The sequence below is a fragment of the Galeopterus variegatus genome, unplaced genomic scaffold (genome assembly GCF_000696425.1).
Source record: "Galeopterus variegatus unplaced genomic scaffold, G_variegatus-3.0.2 Scaffold2459, whole genome shotgun sequence".
Lineage (NCBI taxonomy): Eukaryota > Metazoa > Chordata > Mammalia > Dermoptera > Cynocephalidae > Galeopterus > Galeopterus variegatus.
The window spans coordinates 172,064-194,449 of NW_007728570.1; the positions used below are offsets into that span (position 1 = coordinate 172,064).

At 34.4% G+C, this 22,386-nt stretch overlaps 1 protein-coding gene across 1 annotated transcript in view; it reads left to right on the forward strand.

Annotated features, from left to right (window-relative positions):
- PDS5B (PDS5, regulator of cohesion maintenance, homolog B (S. cerevisiae)) overlaps positions 1-22,386 on the forward strand; it is a 130,205-nt gene that overhangs the window by 97,118 nt on the left and 10,701 nt on the right. The window contains exons 23-30 of the mRNA XM_008581785.1: positions 1,709-1,832; positions 9,931-10,135; positions 12,368-12,482; positions 14,509-14,641; positions 14,977-15,096; positions 16,099-16,161; positions 16,752-16,897; positions 19,762-19,867. Coding sequence (XP_008580007.1) covers positions 1,709-1,832; positions 9,931-10,135; positions 12,368-12,482; positions 14,509-14,641; positions 14,977-15,096; positions 16,099-16,161; positions 16,752-16,897; positions 19,762-19,867 — 1,012 coding nt within the window. The remainder of the gene's footprint in view (positions 1-1,708; positions 1,833-9,930; positions 10,136-12,367; positions 12,483-14,508; positions 14,642-14,976; positions 15,097-16,098; positions 16,162-16,751; positions 16,898-19,761; positions 19,868-22,386) is intronic.

Genomic DNA, 22,386 nt, shown 5'->3' on the forward strand with positions numbered 1-22,386 from the left:
TGGTAGAAACAAAGCAGATGGAGCCTTGAGGATGGGAAGGGGGTTTCGTCTCAGGAAGCTTACTTTTTTCTGTTTACTTTTTAAACTTCCATGTAAAATTTTATTTGAATAGAAGTTTCCTCTGCTTAATAAAGCTGAAAACAAATAAACAAAAAACTTACTGGATTAAATAGAATCCATTGCTCTAGATGGAACATTTTAAGAACAAATATATAGGAAGCATCCGTTATTCATACCTGTGGGGAAAACATCCAGCTTCTGGCTCGTATTCTCTGAACCTAGAACTCTGATTTACTTAATAATAGCTGCTTGGAGTATTGCTGTTGATGAACTGAAAAGCACCTTTGGGACATGTCCTGCAACTTCAGAACCTTATTAATGTTAGCAAGCATTCAGTCAATATTTTTATATAATACTTAGAAAGATAAAGGAAGGGTCTTAAACCAAATAGATTAGATCTTGGAAGACTGACCATGTCTTTTCCTTTAAATCCGTCTCAGTGCTATATATATATATATATATATATATATATATATATAAATAGATACATATTTGTTGTATGAATGTGTTGAATAGTAATATTTTACTATAGGTCTACAAAGGGGGTTCTAATTAAAGTGTTATAACTTTCCTTCCTTACACTAGTCCAAGATCCCTGTAATTCAGCCAATATATCACTATATTAGGAAAGGTTGTTTAGATGTATTTACTAGTCTAAAATTCTATGAAGTGTGCCCCATTTAGCAATTTTCTTTTCTTAAAAGGAGCCTTTCAGAAATACTTGGAAAGTTGAGTTCTAGCTAAGGGTAGTTACATTTTATCTGCTACGCCTGCTTTCATTCTACTACTTTTGTGCTTAGCACTGTAATTGTGGTTGACATTTTTATGCGTAACCTATAAGTAAACATATCTCAAAAAAAATTCATAGTACAGTACTTCAAATCTAACAACTAAACATACAAATAGATTTCTTTTAGGATTGACTAAGAGCTGTTTTGTGCAGGGTGAGAGAATTAAATGACTTTAGTAATATTAGCATAGACTTATGTTTAAGGGAAGAATTTTGTAGTTGAAACACCATCTTCCCAAGTTAAGTGAACATAATATAGAACTTGGTTTCACTACATTATTTTTTCCCTTGTCTGTTCAGGCTGCTGCAACAAAATATCACAGACTGGGTAGCTTATAAACAACAGGAGTTTATTTCTCACAGTTCTGGAGGCTGGGAAGTCCAAGATCAGGGTGCCAGCATGGTCAGGTTCTGGTGAGGACCCTCTCCCAGGTTGCAGACTGCTAACTTCTTCCTGTGTCCCCACATGGTAGAAGTGGCAAACAAGCTTCCTTAGGCCACTTGAAGATCAGGGTGCCAGCATGGTCAGGTTCTGGTGAGGACCCTCTCCCAGGTTGCAGACTGCTGACTTCTTCCTGTGTCCCCACATGGTAGAAGTGGCAAACAAGCTTCCTTAGGCCACTTTTGTAAAGGCACTATTCCCAACTTCCCCAAAGGCCCCACCTCCTAATACCATCACCTAGGCATTTGGCTTTTGACATAAGAACATTCAGACCAAAGTGTTTTCTACTCCCCCATCACCTTATTCTTTTGCCAGAAGAATTTTTACAAAATTAGATGTACAGAATAGGAATGGTTTTGTCAGACATTCAGAAATCTAATCTATATTCCTTCTTCCTTTTTTCTTTTCCCTTCCAGTAAACCAGATATGTCACGTCTGAGACTTGCTGCTGGGAGTGCTATTGTGAAGCTGGCACAAGAACCCTGTTATCATGAAATCATCACTTTAGAACAATACCAGCTGTGTGCATTAGCTATCAATGTAAGGAAAATGGCTACATAAAACATGACTTCAGATGGTCTTTGACTTTTAGGAAGAAAAAAAATTTTACTATGATGAATAGATGAAAATCATAGGTTTTCTTTTGAAAAATTTATGCATGAGAAACATTTCAGAGTTCTAAATCTGTTTTTTGAAAAAATGTTTCAGGTTGCTAACATAGTACAGTTGATTCTTGTTATTTACAGTAGTTTTCTATAAAGTTACCACAAGTAACTGAATTAGCACATACTGAATGATTGCTCCTAGGGGACGTACAGGATAGGTTCCTTCAAGCCTCTAGTCACAACATTTCATCAGCTAATCAATACAGAACTTTATTTTATCTATGTTTCTGTTTAAAGACACCTTATTTAATATATATAGTTTTATTAACATTGAACTCACAGCCAAGAGCACTATAACTCATGACTGAATAAAGCTTATTCACACATGTTTTTTCTCTTTAAAGCACATTACAGCCTTCTTGTGCTTAGGAACACTAGACAGCATTTCAGCACTATGCTTGGGAGCCATTTTAAACAACAAAATCACCAACAAGCAAAAAATGTGAAAAATGTGGCACTAAATAGACTGCAAAAAGGACACTTACTTATACTGAGAGGTGAAAGAAGAAGGCAGAATGTTGTCTTCTTCTACCTCAGCTAGTATGTGTATGTTAGGGTATGCAAAGTTTTTGCTGCTTTGTGCATTACTTTGTGAATGACCATGAAATCACTTCGAGTATTGATTTTGGGGTTACAAATAAATTTTAGCCAGTAGGCGAATTCCTAAATATGGATGGAGTGCATGAAAAGTGAAGATCAACTGAATTTACTTCCTAAAATGAAGAAAAAATATAGAAATTTATAGTTTCATAAAGGCATGGTATAGAGTAATTTCAGGTTAGAAGCATTCTTTATTAGTGTGTTCAGTTTTCAAATCATGAACAGTGGTAATTATGGATTCATATTACAGTTCAATGGATTTCTTATTAGAGTAACTTTATATTTGAATTATATCACTTTAGAAGTTTTTGGCATCATTGAGAAAATTAAAGAAGACTTTATGACCAGTAAACTTGAAAATTCCAATATGAGTTTGTCATTCATAATTTGGTTATTTCACACTTAGTTTTTCTGTTCCAAGCAGTCTTAAGAATTTGGCATTCATTTCAGGGAGCATTGTAATTTTTCTCTCATGTTCCCCTCCCAGCTTCCATCTACTGCTTGTTAAAAAAATTTCTGCTTATGTATAACCCCTAACCACAATCAATCATCTCTTTTTAAATTTTAATATTTTATCAATTTCTGGTACTTCAGTCTTTAAAACAGCTATTCCAAATCCTGTTTATAATTTATTTTAGTTTTGTTGTTCAGATATTTGAGAAATGAGATTTTTGGGGAGCCCAGAATTTCCTGGTTTAGTTTCCCCATTTTGTTTTGGGATACTCTTATTTTGTAATAAACTGAAAATTGTTTAAAAAGTATAGATTATGTGTCTTAGAAAACAACCTATGTAATTATTATTATTTTTCAATTTAATTTTAATTTTTTTTGTTGTACGTGTTTGTGGGGTTCAGTTTATTTCAATACATGCATATATTACGTAATGGTCTAATCAGAATAGTTAGCATATATGTCACCTAAACATTATCATTTCTTTGTGGTTATAACATTCAAGATCTTCTTTTCTGGCTATCTTGGAATATATGATATGGTATTATTAGCTCTTGTCACTCTAGTGCATCAGAAGTTATTCTTCCTATCTAACTAAATTTGTAAGTTTGTACCAGTCTACCAACCTTTTCCTGGCCTTCCCTTCTCCCTCCCTTTCCGTGCCTCTGATAACCACTATTCTACTCTCTGTTTCTCTCTTTTTTCCCATGTTTTTCTTTTTTTAAATTGGTACGACTTGCAGTTTATTGATTTATCAGGTTCTTAGTCTGATATTTCTTAGGGTATTGGTACTATCATTATTGAAGTGGAATTAAAAAAGAAAAAAACAAAGTATGGAAATATATAAAAAGAGTGGACTTTGTTCAAAACTTACAGTGTGTAATAAGTATGTGCTATTAGTTAAATGCCTACCATATGTGAAAAGCATCCACGCTTATTAACTTCTTGAGATTTTTCTTTTCTAGCATAATATTTGTTATACATCACTACCTTCAGTGCCAAATTCCCAAGGTAAAAGTTCAAGTTGACTGAGTTTCAGGATTGCTTTGGAATTCTTTTGACTGTGGAACATTTGTTAATGGTTTAAAGTCGATTATTAGCATTTTCTCACAATTTACAAGTATATCAGGTTACCCCATTCTAAACAAAGCTTTTCCCTAATTGTGCTGTTTCTTTAAACCACATACCTTATCTCTTCTTTTTAAATCTCCAAACCTCAAAAAGGTTATTCTCTCTCTTTGTCTCTCTTACCCTCTCATCTCTTCACTTTCTATACTCATACTTTGGCCTTTGCCTTCTTTGTATTCCAGAAATGTCCTATTGAAGTCTTCAAATCCAGTGAGCTAGTCTTTGTCCTTTCTACATCATTTGACACAGCCATTGCTCCTTTAATCTTGAAACTTTCTTCTTTGGTCTCTGTCTCTTAATTTTTGTCTTCTCTGGCTACATTTTCTTGCTCTACTTTCTCTTATCCTTAAAATGTACAAGGGTACTTCAAAAAGTTTGTGGAAAAATAGAATTAAAAGATTATACTAATCTTTCCATAATCTTATTGAAGTACCCTAACATGTGTTCCGTGGGGATCTGTCCATGATCAACTTCTCTACTTATACATTCTTCTTTGGCCATCTCATCATGTATCTAAGTGACTACTATACCAGCAGCATTAAGATTTTTCTGAGTCTCTGGTACCATTTGAAATGCTAAACAGAAATTTCAAACTTTTATGTTCTGTGAATGTAAGACTGAATTTATAATATTTCCCAAATCTATTTTTTTCTTCACTTGTGGAGCTTTAATAAGTGTTAAATATGAATGGCATTTCTTAGACCTAAAAGCATGATTTATATTGGGCCTCTTTGCTTGTCCTTGCACCTGTTGCAAAAGACCACATAATTCTGCCCTATGATATCTATTATATCTTTTTCTTTAAACAAAGATATGCACATTCTTTTGTTCAAATAACAATACATAAACTGAATAACAGATAAAATGTAGAAAGTAGGGCTTCACATTTTCACAAAAACAGGTAAAAAATTTGCATACTTCATTTTATAATCTCTACAGTTATTTGAAATAGCTCTCTAAAAGGTCTTCCAAAAGCATGAAAATATCAAATTAATTTCAACAGAGGAAGAGGAATAAACTTCTCAAAGACAAATTAATTTCTAAGCAAATCAACAAGCCCACTTAATAAAAAGAAATCAGGAACAGAAATTAAATATCTAAGTTTTGCAACGTAAATTACATAAAAATCAGTGAATATAGAAGGGCACTTCAAAAAGTACATGGAAAAATAAAATTGAAAGATAATGGAAATCTTTCCATGAACTTTTTTGTTTAAATTTTCCCTTTTTTATTTTTTCTCTTAAATACTAAGATCATAGAAAATATGTTCTCTGACCACAATAATGGAACGAAATTTAGAAAACTCACATATCTGCAAAAATTAAACAACACTACCCTAAATAAACAATGGGTAAAAAAAATCACAGGGAAGTTAGAGAGTACTTTGGGATGAAGATTGAAGTGCAACATATCAAAATTTATAGGATGCAGGGCTCATGCAGTGCTTAGAGGAAAATTTATACTTGTAAACACCTATATTAAAAATAAGAAAAATCTCAAATTTATAATATAAACATCTACCTTAAGAAATAGGAAAAGAAGAGCAAACTGAACCAAAAGCAAATATAAGTAGGAAATAACAAAGATTACAACCAAAGTATATGAAATAGGGAATTAAAAAACAATAGAGAAAAATCAACAAAACCAAAAGTTGATTTTTGAAAAAGATCAACAAAATTTGCAAACCTTTATCTAGACTGACCAAGAAAAAAGAGAGAAGACTGAAATTACCAAAATTAGAAATAAAGCAGGGGCATTATTACATTGTCACTCTGGCTTTTTGTGGTGGTAAGATTTGGTTCCTTCTTTTTTTCATTTTCATTTTTGTTCTATCAATGGGTTTTGTTCTTTCTTGTGTGTTCGTGGTAGTGATTATTGTTTTTTGGATTCCAGATGCAGGACTTCCTTGAGGATTTCTTGTAGGCTGGTCATGTGGTGGTGAACTCCTGCAGTTTTTGTTTGTCTGGAAAATACACTATTTCTCCCTCATTTCTGAAGAATAGCCTTGCTGGGTACAGTATTTTGGGCTGGCAGTTTTTTTTCTTTTAGTATTTTGAATATATCATCCCATTTCCTTCTTGCCTATAGAGTTTCTGTTGAGAAGTTTGTTGTTAATCTGATAGGAGCTCCCTTAAAGGTGACTTGACACTTTTCTCTTGCTTCTTTAAAGATTCTCTCTTTGTTTTTGAGCTTTGCCAGTTTGACTATAATGTGTTTGGGAGAGGACCTTTTTGGGTTGAATGTGTTTGGGGATCTTTAAGCCTCCTGGATCTGAATATTTGTGTCTCTTCCTTTATCTGGGTAGTTTTCCATTATTATTTCTTTAAATAGGTTTTCCATGCCTTTTCTTTTCTCCTCCCTTTCTGGAATACTCATGACTGAAATGTTTGTGTGCTTAATTAAGGTTGTCTACTAGCTCTCTTAGATTTTCTTCACTTTTTAAAATTCCTTTTTTTTTTGTCTGCCTGGGTTATTTCAAGTAGATATCTTCAAAACCAGAAATTCTTTCTTCATCTTCTTCTATCCTGCTGCTTAAACTGTCAGTTGTGTGTTTTATATTGCTGAGTGAATCTTTCAGTTCCATATGTTCTGCTACATTCTTTTTTAAGCTATTAATCTCTTTGTAAATTTCCTCTTTCATATCCTGGATTTTTTTTTTTTTTCTCGTTTCATCGTGTCATCTCAATGTTCTATCTCAGTGAGTTTCCTTAAGGTTGTTGCTTGTAATTCCTTTTCTGTCATTTCAAGGGTTTTCTGCTCTACAGGGTCTGGTATTTGAGAAGTACTATATTCTTTTGGTGGTGTCATATTTTCTTGGGTTTTCATATTTTAGTATCTCTACATTGATGTCTGCTCATCTGGTAGAGCAGCTTCTTCTGTTACTCTGGAGTGGGCTCTGAGGAGAGAGAGAGATCCTCTTCTTTTTTCAGTCTCTGCTAGTGACCCTCCTTGTGTCATTGTCATCTTGTGTCCAGTTTGCCACCTGCACAGTGGCTGTGGCTGTGGCTGCTGCTGTAGCATTGAGCCGCTTTTTGGGCAGCCATGGCAGTGGCTATGTTGGGCTGCCTGCAGGGAGGTGGTGTTTTTAGCATGCTCTCTTGCTTGCTTTTGGGTGGAGAGTACTCCCCTTGGCTCCTTGCCTAGGATCCTTGGTATGCTTTCTTGCCTGCTTCCAGGCAGAGGGGTCTGTGGCCCTCAGTTCCTTGCCTAGGACCCCGAACGTGCTCTTTTGCCCAATTCCAGGTGGAAGGAGCTGCAGCCCTTGCCTCCTTGCCTAGGACCCTAGGTGCTCTCTTGCCTGCTTCTTGGAGGAGGGGTTGTGGCCCATGCCTCTCTGTCCAGAACCCCAGACGTTTTATGTTGATTGCTACTGGGTGGAGGGGGCTGCGACCGAGGGTTCCCTGCCTAGGACCCTGGGCATGCTCTCTTGCCTGCTTCCAGGCAGAGGGGCCTGTGGCCCATGGATCCTTGCCTAGGATACCAAGCCTGTTCTTTGCCTGCTTCCAGGCAGAGCAGGCTGTGGCCCACAGCTGTTTTCCTAGGACCCCTGGTGTGCTGTCTTGCCTTCTTCTGGCTGGAGGACTACTATATCTTTTTATTCATACCTTCTTAACAGTTCTTACTGCTGTAACCATTATTAGCTCTCACCAAGACTATTGTGAGACTTGTCTCTGTTGTTGGATAAATCTCCCTAATCACAGTAATGGTCATGTTATTCACCTGTTCAAAAATAGTTAGGGGCTCATACTTGTTAAAAAAAAAAAAAAGAAAAAAATTACAAACATTTTACAACCTGATGTTTGAACCCCTCTGATATTTGGACCCAAATACACACTTAATCTTATTTAACACACTACCCTTTACTTACTCTAATTTCAGTATAGCTGAACAATTTTCTTTTTCTTTTATGTGCTTTGTATTTTGCTGTCCCTAATTTTCTTCTCACCCTTCCTTTTTCACACATCCAAACCCTTTCAGCAAATCAAGGCTCAGACACAACTTTCTTCACAAAGCTTGCTGTGATTCATTTAGCTGGAAGTAGTCTCTTTCTCTTTTTAATTCCCTATGGATTTTATTTACAATCCTCTGATGCATGTAAAACTTTGCCTTGTGCTTAGTTATTTATGTACATTTGGTTTATTTCTTTTTTTCAAGCTGAGGCTCTGTAAAGGCAATATTGTATATGGGTGACCCTTGTTGTGTATTTGAACAGAAAGTAAACCTGAAGAAAGAAATTCAATAATAAGAATCTTAACATAGTGACATTGTAATTAATTTACATTGTATTGTTAGATCCTGACTGATCTGTGAGACAGGGACAAAAACACGGTCTTCTTTGGGATGTATCTAAGTAAGGGGCAGGGATGTTTGAGTGGAGGTCAATTTTTTAATGAATAGTTCGTTCATTTGTGAATATATTTGTGATATATTGTTGATATTTACTTATATAGTTTGTAATGGGGTATTTTCATAATAAATAATTGAATAATGAGGAAATCCCCACCCCCACCCCATGAGAGTAATACTGAGGGAGTGAATTAACTTTAACTTTGTTTTGTTGGTAGATAACAGACAATATTTCTGTGAAAGCTAGACTGTTCTTTAAAAATAGGTATTTGGTTTTGTAATAAACTGATATTTAATTAAACAAAAGAAGATATGCAATATAAGGTCTTAAAGATAAGGGCAAGATGTTATGACTAAAGCTTTGGAAAAAAACTAAATAATCATTCTGGATAGAAGAAATAGTTTACATAAGTTGCAATAATATGAAACACACCACACCTTGTGTCCTGTAGAATGTTATGAGCTTTTCCCTATAATTTCAAAAAAATTCTGATCATCTGTGTGCCAGGTATTGTGCTAAAAAGACACATAGATGAATAAAGGCATGGTTCTTGTCTTCAAGGAGCTAGCACCAATGGGTAAGACAGACATATATAAACCAATCATTTTAATACTATGTACTCAGTGCTATACTGGAGATAAGCACAGTGTGCTAAGAGAGCACAGAGGTGGGTACAGGCAGGATGCAGATTACACATGCTTTCTGGCATGTATATGAACTATCTTTAAGGATGAGGAGTTAGGAGAGTAGGGGTGGGTTGTTTAGGAGAAAGGAGGAGTATGAGGTAAGCATCAGGAGGGTAATAAACAGCTTGGTGTATTTATAGAACTAAAAGTATTTTAGTGTTTTAAAGTTGATTAGTAACTCTCATCTTCAGATTTGTGCATTTTAATCTGACTGGTTTTTTTCGGGTTGTTTAGGAGAAAGGAGGAGTATGAGGTAAGCATCAGGAGGGTAATAAACAGCTTGGTATATTTATAGAACTAAAAGTATTTTAGTGTTTTAAAGTTGATTAGTAACTCTCATCTTCAGATTTGTGCATTTTAATCTGACTAGTTTTTTTGATGATAGAACCAAAATGTATAAATTGGACAGTTTTATCTTGCTTAGCAAATGAAAAAGCTATATATAAGATAGTGTTTGTTTTATTTTTTTTATCTTGTTTAAGTTAGGGTGGATTTATACTCACTACTTTTTTTCAGTTCTAAAAGTACATTTAATACTTTTTTTTTTAACACATGTAACTAGTGGTTATTAGGGTCCAAGTGAATACTGAAGCCTTGACATGAACTTGGGTCACATGTCATTCTTGAAAGCAATGAAACAAGTTGTGGAAAATTTGCTGCTGTTTACCCTTAACTTGATATAGCAAATTTCATACATGAACTTATTGCTGCCACTCTTTGCTGCTGTGTGGATAATATCTGGAATAATTATGTCTTTACAGGATGAATGCTATCAAGTAAGACAAGTGTTTGCTCAGAAACTTCACAAAGGCCTTTCCCGATTACGACTTCCACTTGAGTATATGGCAATCTGTGCACTTTGTGCAAAAGATCCTGTAAAAGAGAGAAGAGCTCATGCTAGACAGTGTTTAGTAAAAAATATAAATGTAAGACGCGAGTATCTGAAGCAGCATGCAGCTGTTAGTGGTAAGCATATAGGAAAATAAAACACATACTTTTCTAACCAGCCAGTAGAATGCAAAATATTACTGTTATTTATATATTCTGATTGGCTCTTATTAAATAAGAAATTGTCATTTTATAATAACTGCTTTTCATTTAATATAAAGGTCATTTTTAACTATAAATGCATGGGTAGTTAAATATCAACCTGTATCTTTTTATGTAAATGAATAAATGTGCAAGGAGAATAAGCAGTGACATTGGAGGTACTTTTAATAGAAGAGTAAAATTTGTACATTTATATAGATTGCATAAGCACTGTCTTTTAGTTGAAAAAATGTATGAGCCTTTGATCTTTGTTGTTTGTTCTCACCTGTAGCTGACATTAACTTCAGGTGCTTGTATGCTTAATTTTCTTCTGCTCACTTTACCCCATCGAGGTCAGTTGCCTCTTGTATTCTCTGACTTGTTTATTAACAGCATTAAGATCCATCAAGTTATTCAAGTCAGAAATCAGAGGCATTCTTCATACCATTTTTTCCCTGTCATCAGTCACCAAATTCTGTTAATTCTTTCTCCAGCTGTCTTGAACGTCTATTCTGTACTCTCCTACCTTGCTACGTTTCACTTGGATTATTATATACACTCCTGCCTCCTTGCTGTAAATGTTCCCCTGCTTCTGACCTACCCCCCACTGTGCCACATTGCTGTCAAAATTATCCTTCTAAAACAAACTAGAAATTCATGTTGATTATCCATTGCTCATAGGATAAAGTTGAAATGCCTTACCATGGCCTTTTATAGCTTGCTTTCAGACTGAGTTTCAAACTTTCTCTCTGTCCACTTCCTACTATGACTTCTGTGCTCATGTACTCTAGGTTACTTAAAATTTGTGCAGCCGTCTTTTTCTCTCTGTTGTCAGCTCTGTCTGGAAATTGCCTCTCCTTTCCAGACAGACAAACAAACAAACAAACAAACAAACAAACTAAACCAAGAGGCATGGTTTACACTTCTGAATCCTTTAAAATATAGTTTTGGTGTTACCACATCATTGTGGCCCTCTTTCTTTCTCTTCCTTCTTCACCTTGGAAAAAGTGAGGGCTCTGCAGTCACATCTCACCTCTGCCATGATTGTGTTTGGGCAGGTTACTTAATCTGTGCCTTAGTTTCCTCATTTGTAAAATTGGCATAAGTATAGTCAATTACAGTCATTTCTAATAGTATTGGTGAGAATTTAAAAATTACATATATAAAGCACCTGGTATAATGCATGGTCCAAAGAAGTACTACTCCGTATATGTTAGCTAGCCTTATTTTTGAGCACGTTTCACATTGAAGTATAGCTTCTGTCTCTGTTTATGCCTTAGTATGAGCTCTTTATCTAGTTTTATTCATATTTATGTTTTTAGATTTTAATATGGGCCTGGAATATAGGAAGCACTCAAATATGATAGAACTTACTTTGAATTTCACTGAATTTTGAATCTTGTTACTTTTTTTTCCTTCTATGCCTTCCTTGAAATGAATGTTAACACACACAAAGTTCAGAAATGGAAATAACAAAAATTTGCTGCTTTATTGACACTATGGTAAATTTTTATTTTGAAAATAGGAAATATAAATGGATTTACTCAGAATATGAATCCCAGTCTTTTTTGCATGTACTTTACTAAAGATAGTTAGGATTACCATTCTGATCTCTAACAGAATATGCTGATCTCAGTCAACATATAAAAATATTTAAATTTAAAAAGATGTTTTTCATTACTTAAAATGCCCTAAAACACAAGTCCATTCCTTTATATCTGTTTTTCTGTTACAAATAGTATCAACCATTACTTCTTATTTTTGTGCCATACTGACTCTGAAGGATTCACTGGACATTTTCATTTTTCTCAGCAGCTTATAAGAGAGTGTTAAACATAAGGTCACCCATAAAAACAGGAAAAATAGATCTTATGTCTCTCAATCTTTAATATAGGTTTTTTGGGTCAGTTTTCCATATGCATTTGAAAACTGAAATATTTGTCTTTGTAGCTCAGTATATGGTGTATTTAGTAGGCATTTCAATATTGGATATGAATAAATGGTTTAATTTATCATGTACCTCAACACAAGATATTTCTGTATGTTTTTCTTCTAGCCGTATAGTGATAAACTATTGGGATGCAGGAAATATAGTATGAAACAGATGGTATGTAAGATTTGGTTTTCTAACCTGGATGTTTTTGTTTTGCTTATTTTTTTCTTTTTCAGAAAAATTACTGTCTCTTCTACCAGAATATGTTGTTCCATATACAATTCACCTTTTGGCACATGACCCAGATTATGTCAAAGTACAGGATATTGAACAACTTAAAGATGTTAAAGAGTAAGACTTTTTTCTTCTCATTTTCATATTTTTGAAAGTTGTTTTTTTTCCTGTGATAGTGATAATGGGGTCTCAATTATGATTAGTTTATCGATGTATTTCATTTCTTGGGAGCTTCTTTTCCTTATTTGCTCTCTTATTTATTTATTTATTTTTGTATCATCTATTTGTATTATATTTCTTATGTAGTTTCCCAGAACTGAATTTAGCATAATTATTGTACTTTAGTTCTATTCTCTACCAATCTGGCATTTCTATTGAAGAAACTCATTAAAAGTTTCTATTCCATTTCTTATTTCCTACTTCCTTCTGAAACTCTGTGTAGACTTTTGTGTGAGGTGTATGAATAATCTCCTTTACTCACATAGTAAGCACATTTTTCTTTGCAGTAACTGACTTCCTCCATAAGAAAAGAGAATAGTCTAACTTCATGATGGGCCAAGTTTATAACCAAGGAACTACTCCCATTTACGAATTTATTGGTTATTCTCTAATTAGAGTTTATGACATTTGTAATGGATCTAGAGAAGTCTTCTTTTTTTTTTTTTTCCTGTCCGGCAACGGATCGCAACCCTCAGTGTCGCACCCGTACCGGACTGGGACCGGCCACGGGATCGCAACCCTCAGTGTTGCACCCGCACCTCGCTCAGCCAGTGAGCGGGAACCAGTCTGTATGTGGGATCCGAACCCTCGGCGGGAGCGCCGTCACACTCCCAAGCGGCACACTGTAGCAGTGCGCCACCGGGCCGGCCCTAGAGAAGTCTTCTTAATACGGTGGTATTTACAGAAGTCTTTTTAGGACCAGCATAGTTCTTTAAATAAGCTTGAGACCCTAGTCCTCTTTGGGTTATAATAAAAGATGACCTGAGTGGTTTTGAATCAATTAATTTATTATGCCTTTAGCTTCCTATTAAAGGGAAATAATCCTTGGTTTCTTAATTCATAGAAATATTTTAGAGTTACAGATTTGAGATACCTCAGGAGAATAAAATGTAATTACTGATAACTTTTCATTAAAAGGGGAAAAGCTATTACCCTCTTTTTCCCCCACCTTTTCCATTTTTAAAAAATAAGCAATTAGTTCTCTCAGAATGAGTGCTGTATTAGAGTGCTTATAACTAATGAAAACTTTAGCCACCTCTCTTTATCAGAGAATATTAGTTTTTTAAATAGATAAAATATACTTTGAAATTTACTGGACATTTTTGGCTGTATTTTTAAATTGCCCCAGTGTAGCTATGTGTAATCTCCATCCTATCAGAGAGCCACTCCAGAAGAGCTCATCCAGCACTGAAATCCTAAAGTTTATAATTTTCCTTGTAGAATAATATCTTCCATCACATTTCTCTCTTCCTTCTCCTGTTACTTTTCTCCTCTATGCATCAACTATATCTCTTTCCCTTTCTGTCTATATGATACAGAGATAAAGCACTTTTGGTTTTTTATCAAACAGAATTCTATGTAATTAACTTTAAAACTAGACTACTGAAACTTTCTTTTAATTTTTTCTTCATTAAGCAAAGATAGTGTGTGTAGTTGTCAACCATGACTTTTTCCTGTCTAATTTATTGATGAAGATTCTTGACTATTTAATAAGGTATTTTATAGTCTCTTGAAGACTTCCCATCAGGACAACAGTCAGTCTTGAGTATCTGAAGCCTCACTTGATCTATGGCTCAACTGTTCCTTTAGGCTGTCTTCCCTCAGCTATCATAGCCGGGGGTTAGGATCACTTCATTCTTTCTACCATTAATTTTCCTTTTTTTAACCTAAGTCCTTGGGAAATTTAGTGAGTCTTTGAGAAGGGCGGGGTCTTTTAAGCTCACATCTGCATTGCTGACCTGTAGTAATATATATAACCTTTTTCTGTGCTGACTTGTAGCTGTTTCAGTATATGGTGTATATACTAGACCATAATAATACACCCACCTGAAGTTATAGTCTAGGTTCATTATGTTTATATTTAGAATTATTGTATCTGTATCATTTTTTCTTCAAAATTTATTTTTTTATTTTTATTTTTTAGGTGTCTTTGGTTTGTTCTGGAAATATTAATGGCCAAAAATGAAAATAACAGTCATGCATTTATCAGAAAGATGGTAGAAAATATTAAACAAACAAAAGATGCCCAAGGACCAGATGATGCAAAAATGAATGAAGTATGTAATTCTTTGTAAATAGTTATGGTTCCATGTTGACTTAAACATTTGGGTATAGGATATGAAACACTAGTATTTATAGACAATGGCAAACAGTTTTTTCTATTGGTAGGATTTCTATTAGTAGCCATTGGAATTACTAATATAGAATTAGCAATAATTTTATTGCTAGTAAACTAATGAAAACAATAGTGTAAACTAAAATGCTTACACTGGCTATTGCTTTCATTAGTTTACTGTTCAGACTGGATGCATGTTCCAAAATTACTACTAATTTACAGAGTTGAGGACGCCTAATTAAGTACTTAATTTTTTCTTTTTAAATACGATTGCAGAAACTGTATACTGTATGTGATGTTGCCATGAATATCATCATGTCAAAGAGCACCACATACAGTTTGGAATCTCCTAAAGACCCAGTATTACCAGCTCGTTTTTTCACCCAACCTGACAAGGTATAGTTATTTGGAATTTGTTTGTGTATGTATTCTCAGCACTATGTTGTGGGAAGATCAGGAAGGATCAGTATCAAGACCTGATCCACTACTAAGGACATGAAAAGGTTGCTATGAGTCTTAAAAATGTGGTTCAAGACCAGAATATGGGCCACACTCGATTAGAGGGTAGAGATTAGTTAAGGATTAGAGATTAGTTAGGTGATCTAGTGTTTGTGTTCAGAGTTTTAAGCCAGTCTAAGAGCACAGGCAAAAATGTTATCAAAGCATATGGATTTGTGAGTTAATGGCCATTGATCCACAATGGGAAGGAGAATGCTGATAGAGATCCAGTCTGAAGTTAGAAGCTCTTAATTGGGATTTATAGCTGGTATGAGGGAACAAGGAGAGAACAGATGAAGGCATGGGCCCAAGACCCTGGGAACACTACAAGTGTGTTCCCAAACTACTCTCCAGAAAACTCAGTTTTTTGTATGAGATATGAGAGGTGTTTTCCGTAATCTCTCTTAGAGATTCATCATTCATATAAACATATTGATTAACTGAGAGTCTGGAAACCACCACTATCCCTTTTTGTTTTTAAAGCAAAATACCAAATAAAGTCTTACCAGTATATAGGGATTTGGAACAGCCTTGTAGGTAAGGTTACCTAGTAGCTAAAAGGGCTGTCTACTTTTAAGCATTCACCTTGGTGTGAGCAAGATAACAGAAATATATGTGGCCTCTTCTCTGGAGAGATTATTAGAGAAGCATATGTTTTCTGATGAGCTCTTAGAGCTCTAGCATGTTAGAACTCAAATATGTTTTGTTAATAGTGGAGTTGGTATGAAGTTAGTTAAAGCTTATTACAGTAGTTAAAATCAGTGACTGAAATTTTGTGTTTCAACTGATTAAATAATTTATTATGCATTTTAAAACAAAGCTGCTCTATGCTCTGTTGGCTTTCAAACCACCGTTTTCGAAACGTTTCAGTATTCACTGCTACTTCTTTTTCCCTTGTAGAATTTCAGTAACACCAAAAATTATCTGCCTCCAGAAATGAAATCGTTTTTCACTCCTGGAAAAGTATGTTTTGAGAATCATTTTTATTTTTATGTAGTAGTTTATTTTAATGTGATTATTGGCATAATTGTGTTATTTTGTGTTTCTTCAAAAATTTGTGTATCTCAAGGTAGAAAATATAATTATTAGCTATCTCCCATTTAGTAGTGAGAAATAATTATATTTACTATATAGATGCAAGCTAAGATACACAACTTATTTTTTAGTTTGTAATAAAGCCCAGGAGACCTTGATCCTTAGACTTCTTATCCTCATATCAAGATATAAATCTTTAAAACAAAAAGGCATCTTATGTCCTTTCATAGCAAGAGTCTAATCATCTTTTCGTTGTTGACTATACATTTTATTTGTTCTCACTTTCTATGTAAGCCTTTTCCTCCAAATAACTAAGACACTCAACTGTTATGCTATCTATATAGTTTTTCATTTGTTCAAGTGATACTCAATTTATAATCCTTATTTCGTTTAAGGATAGGCACATTTTTCAGTATGCAAATACTTTGACAGATACTATTTTGGTTCTTCTCTTCTTCTACATGTAAGTTTCTTTTGGCTTTAACCAAATACAAAGAGATGTGCATTTCTCATTTCAGCCTAAAACAACCAATGTTCTAGGAGCTGTTAATAAGCCACTTTCATCAGCGGGCAAACAATCTCAGACCAAATCATCACGAATGGAAACTGTAAGCAATGCAAGCAGCAGCTCAAATCCAAGCTCTCCTGGAAGAATAAAAGGGAGGTAAGTATGTAAGAAATGCCATACTTTACATTTAAGAATTCCAGCAAGGCTACGACATCTAAAGTAATATAACTCAAAGCGTTTAATGTCAGTGAATGGAAATTAATGTGTAACTTAACTTTTCCATTTGACATTGGTAGACATTGACAAGTTTATATTTATTTGTTTGCTCATTTTCAATAGGCACTCCATCTTAGCCTTTCATATTTTAAATTGTTGGGGTAATCTGTGTTAGTTCACGTAAACTGGTTTCCAGTGTCAGTATCTAACAATTGTAAAGTGCTGAATAATGGTACATGCATACAGTGGAATATGTAGTCATTAAAAATGATGAGGTCTGAGCTAGTATGGAAGAGTTTCCACCATACGTGATTGAGTGAAAAGACAAAGTATGTAGAACAGTGTTAATGATACTTTCAAGTTTTGAAAAGGATTTATATTCATATTTGTTTGTATATGCATAGAATGGCTTTGGAAGAATACACAAAACTTAACAGTATAGTATAGGAGGGAGATCATTTTATACTTTTTGATATAGTTTGAATTTCTTTTTACTGTGTACATGTGTAAACTCTATTGTTTGTTTAAAATGATAGTTTTAAAAATGATTCTTTTTTTCTTTTTAAGAAAGGATAAAAGGAAAAATAATCCACTCTCCCACTGGTTTTAGCATAAGTGCTTAGGGCACCATTTGTTAGCAGCAGAGCATTTTTCAGGGCTGAAACTACTGCTATTTATTGATTTTGCCAGGTTATCATGAGAGACTGTGTTGTCTTTTGCATTGTTCATAACCAATCAGTAAAGAAGGGAGGAGTTATTGTAAAATATCTTATTAATTTCCTTGTAATGAATAAATTGTCGAATTGTATATAATACAGTAGAAGTAGAAGAAAAAATTGTCTATAGCTTTTGTTTGTTCTAGTTTCCTGTATTAATGCATAAAATTAGTGGCTAATACCAAAGGGACTCTTCAGCTATATCAGTTGGACATTTTCTAGTGGATGGCCTCACACTTAATGACCAAAAAATATTTCCATCAACTTGTTTCCTAAATTGCTAGGTTTTTCTCCTTGAATTCCTGGTTATAATCAAAGACGATCTAATTCACTCAGTTATCTAGGCTAAGAGACTCCAAATTGTCTTTGACCATTCCCCCAACTGTATTTGTTCATTTGCTAAGTTTTGCCAATTTTTTTCTTTACAGTGTTTTGTACTTCTCTTTTTTACTGTCATCATTTAGTTCGTTCCTTTTCTCTAATTACTGTAGTAGTTGAGTATTTTTCTTCCTTATTCCTCTGACTATGTATGCAGTAACACTGCTAGATAATCTTTTAAAAATGCTTCTGTTGTCCTGTTTTTCCATTGCTCAGAAATCTTAATTGGCTCCCCTTGTTTGCTTTTAAGACAGTTATTGTTTTGCCCTGTCCTTGTCTCCCATTGTTGTTCAAACCAAGTCCATCCTAATTTCCCTAGTGTACTTTTTCAGTATACTTTTCTTTAAACTTTTGCCTTCGACCAATATATTTCATCACTTTTTTCACTAAATCCCATCTGTTCAGTAGGACTACTTCCAAGGGAATGAGCTAGGTGTGTTTGAGAGACCAATTTGGTCGAAGAGTAGGAATGAGGGGAAAATGCTAAGAGAGAAAGTTGAGAGATAGCCAGGCTATGTTTGGTCTTCGTGAACCATGGCAAGGAATTTGGATTTGATTTTAAGTGCAACTGGAAGATCCTGTCAGGGAGTTTAGAGGTTTACTTTGTGCTTTTAAAATATTAATGATTTGTAGGGAATGTACTATAAAGCAGCTAAAATTGAGGTAGAAAAACTAGTTTGGAGTCAGGTAATAGTAATTTAGAGAAGAGATCAAGAAGGAAGATGGTAAAAAGCCAAATTTGGGATTTATTTTGATGTTAGATCCAAGCGGTCTTGCTAATGGATTAGATGTGAACAGTAAGGGAAAGGGAGGATTTAAGGATGTATCCTGGGTTTTTTGCCTGGATAACTGGATAGATGGTGGTGTCATTTACTGAGTTATAGAAGCCTTGAGGAAGAACAGGCTGTGTGTTTATATGTGTGTGTTTTGCGGAGGTGGGGAAAAGAGGAGTGTCCAATTAACTGTTTTGGCTGTATTAAAGTTCAGGTATGTATTAGAAATTTGAGTGAAGTGTTGAGTAGACAATGGGATATGTGAGTTTAGAACTCAGGGTAACTGAGCCAGAGATTGAGATTTAGGGTTCAACAATGTATAAATGGTTTTAAAAACCAGATAAGGATGTGACTACCTAGGACAGAAGCCTGGACTTTTATACCAATGTGTGAGAGCATGTGCTGTTAATTCATTTAACAAGTATTTATTGAGTGCCTTCTCTATGCTGGGCACTGATTCACGTGGTTAGCATACATGGTAAGTAAAATTAACAAAAGATCCATGCTTAAATTCTAGGAGGGGAAGGTAATCAGTAAATAAAAAAACATAATAACTAGAGGGTGTTAATGTGCTAACAGGAGAAGCGGAATGGGGATAAGCGAGTGGCAGGGGACAGGGTAGATCGCAGTATAGGCTAGCCTAACTTACCAACAAAAGAAGTTTTAGTTTACTTTATGCTCTCACCCCAGAATAGAATTTAGGTTTTAAAAACACTTAGGAAAAAAACTAAATTTGTGATTTTTAATTTCCCTAATGTATTAAATTAAATGAGCTTATTCTTGTTGATTTAGTGCTTAGTATGATAGAATAAAACTGATTCACTTTTGAAAACACTGAAACTTTTCCTCATAAAGCTGTAAAACTATACTAAGGGAACAGAAAAAGCCTTTAAGGTTATTTGATTGTAATAACAATTACAAATGTCTGTATTAAAAGGCTTGATAGTTCTGAAATGGATCACAGTGAAAATGAAGATTACACAATGTCTTCACCTTTGCCGGGAAAAAAAAGTGACAAGAGGGACGACTCTGATCTTGTAAGGGTGAGATATTTGGTTTGATTTTATAATAATTTTAGTAATAATTTTACTGTATAAGTAGTAATTTTTACACTGGAACCAATTTACATTACTATCACATTTGACATTTGATTTTCTTTTAGTGGTTTTAATTACAAATTTGCATTTATAATTATCATCTACCATGTAATTTATGTACACTGAGTCGCTCTGTGTTTCTTGTCATTCTAATAAGTAATCTTAATTCTTTAGGTCTTTGGAATCAAACATGCCAGTTCCATACTTAGAACTGCTTGGGGTTTTTTTTGTTTGTTCTTTGGGATTTTTTGTTTGTTTTTAGCATAGTATGTTTAAACTTAGCTTTAGAGGAGAGGGATGGAATGAGGATCTTTAAAGTTTACTCCATTTAGTTGATTTCTTGAGACTTGTACTAAATAAGCTTTTAGTAAAGGTAGGAAATACAGTTCTCATAAAGTCTTAATAGAAATGATAACTTGTATCATAGACACAAATGTCATTTGAAGATAAATACAGATATAGAATACAACTGTTGGACTCAATGGACTTAATAATTTGGCTCATTTTGACTTTCCAGTTCGACTTTAAACATTTCATGAAAAACTAATTAGGCTCTCTAAATCAGTTTCTTTATCTGTAAAATGTGGATACTTAGCTGGTAAGGTTTATCAGAATAAATGAACTAGCCTAAATGAATTGTTGCTCCTATTTTATTGTTGTTATAATGATTAATACTTTGATTAATGGTTATTATAATAAAAGTTAAAGTGTTTGAGTCTACTTGATTAAGAGGTGGGAGTTATCAATAAATTATTATATCCCAAGAAGTTTACATTGTTTTTAGGCTTCTTCAGTAATTTATCTTGCCAGATTGTTTCTCTTTCCACTTAGAAAAAATTATAATCCTAAAATCCTGAGATTTATTTGTATAATTGTAATGGAGGCCTTTTGCTATTTGTTGTGACATGGATAGCATGTAACATTGGGCCTGTTTTCAGAGGTGCTAGAAGTACCTTATTAATAGGATAGTTTTGATTGAAATACCTTCAAATAGGTGAGCATTATGAGACACAAGTTTAATTTGAAGAACAGTAAATTATAGTGCAAGAGTATCGTCTTAGTTACATACTACCAGCTTCACACTGAAATTTCACAGCAAAGGAATTATTCTCCATATACATTTATATTCAAAAATTTAGTTTTATAAATAACATATTTTCCATGTTTTCTGCTCCTAACCTCAGTTTTATACTCCCTCTGTTCTTAAAACAACGCAGTGCCAAAAGAAAAAGAAATTAGAGATTATGTTTTAGGAAACTAGATTATTTTATGGTATTAACATATTTTCCATGTTTTCTGCTCCTAACCTCAGTTTTATACTCCCTCTGTTCTTAAAACAGCGCAGTGCCAAAAGAAAAAGAAATTAGAGATTATGTTTTAGGAAACTAGATTATTTTATGGTATTATTGAGAAAATGGACATTAGATTTCCTGTCTACCACTAACTTTTTCCAAAGCATGAAGGAAACCAGCCACCTTTTTAGATCTTTGGACATCAAAAAGAATTGTAGCATTTAAAATTAGAGGTGACATTTAAATTTAGTTGTTTTTTTTTTTCTCCTTTTTTTGTCTTTTTTACTGACCGGTAACGGGATTGCAACCCTCGGTGTCGCGCCCGTACTGGGGACCGCAACGGGATCGCAACCCTCGGTGTTGCACCCGCACCGCGCTCAGCCAGTGAGCGGGAACCAGTCTCCACATGGGATCCGAACCCTCAGCGGGAGCGCCGCCGCGCTCCCAAGCAGCGCACTCTCCAGTGCGCCACCGGGCCGGCCCTAAATTTAGTTTTAATTTAATATTTCTCTTCTGCTCTCTGAATAACAATAGTTAATTTTTAATTTATGCACAAAAACTCTGAATAAATATTAACAAACGAAATTCAATCATTTTTAGGTCTTTTTTCTCCCTGGACTATATAAGGATCATGTAATGTTAATTCTTTTAACATAATATAGTAAATTAATATATTGAATAAGAAAAACAAGATAATCTTAGATTATTCCAAGAAGACAAAAATAAAATTTAAAATCCATTTTTGACAAATATGAATATGAACTTTTTTATGTTTATTGAAACATAATTGATTATACATATCTGTGGGGGACAGTGTTGAATATCCATCCTGTGTGCATTGTGTGATGCTCAAATCAGGATAATTAGTATGTTCAGCATTACACAATGTAATTATTTTTTGCAGCCCTTTACCAATTTCTCTCTAATCCCTCTCCTCCTCCCCCCTCCCACTATTAGTAATAACTAATACTAGGAGAATACCTCCTTAACATGCTAAAAGTTTCATCTATTTTAAATCAGTAGTCAATGTCATTTTTCTTAAAGGCAAAATACTTGAAGCATTGTTATTAAAAATCAGGAGCAAACGGGCCGACCCGGTGGCGCACTGCGCTAGTGCGCCGCTTGGGAAGCGCGGCAGCGCTCCCGCCGAGGGTTCGGATCCCACATACAGAC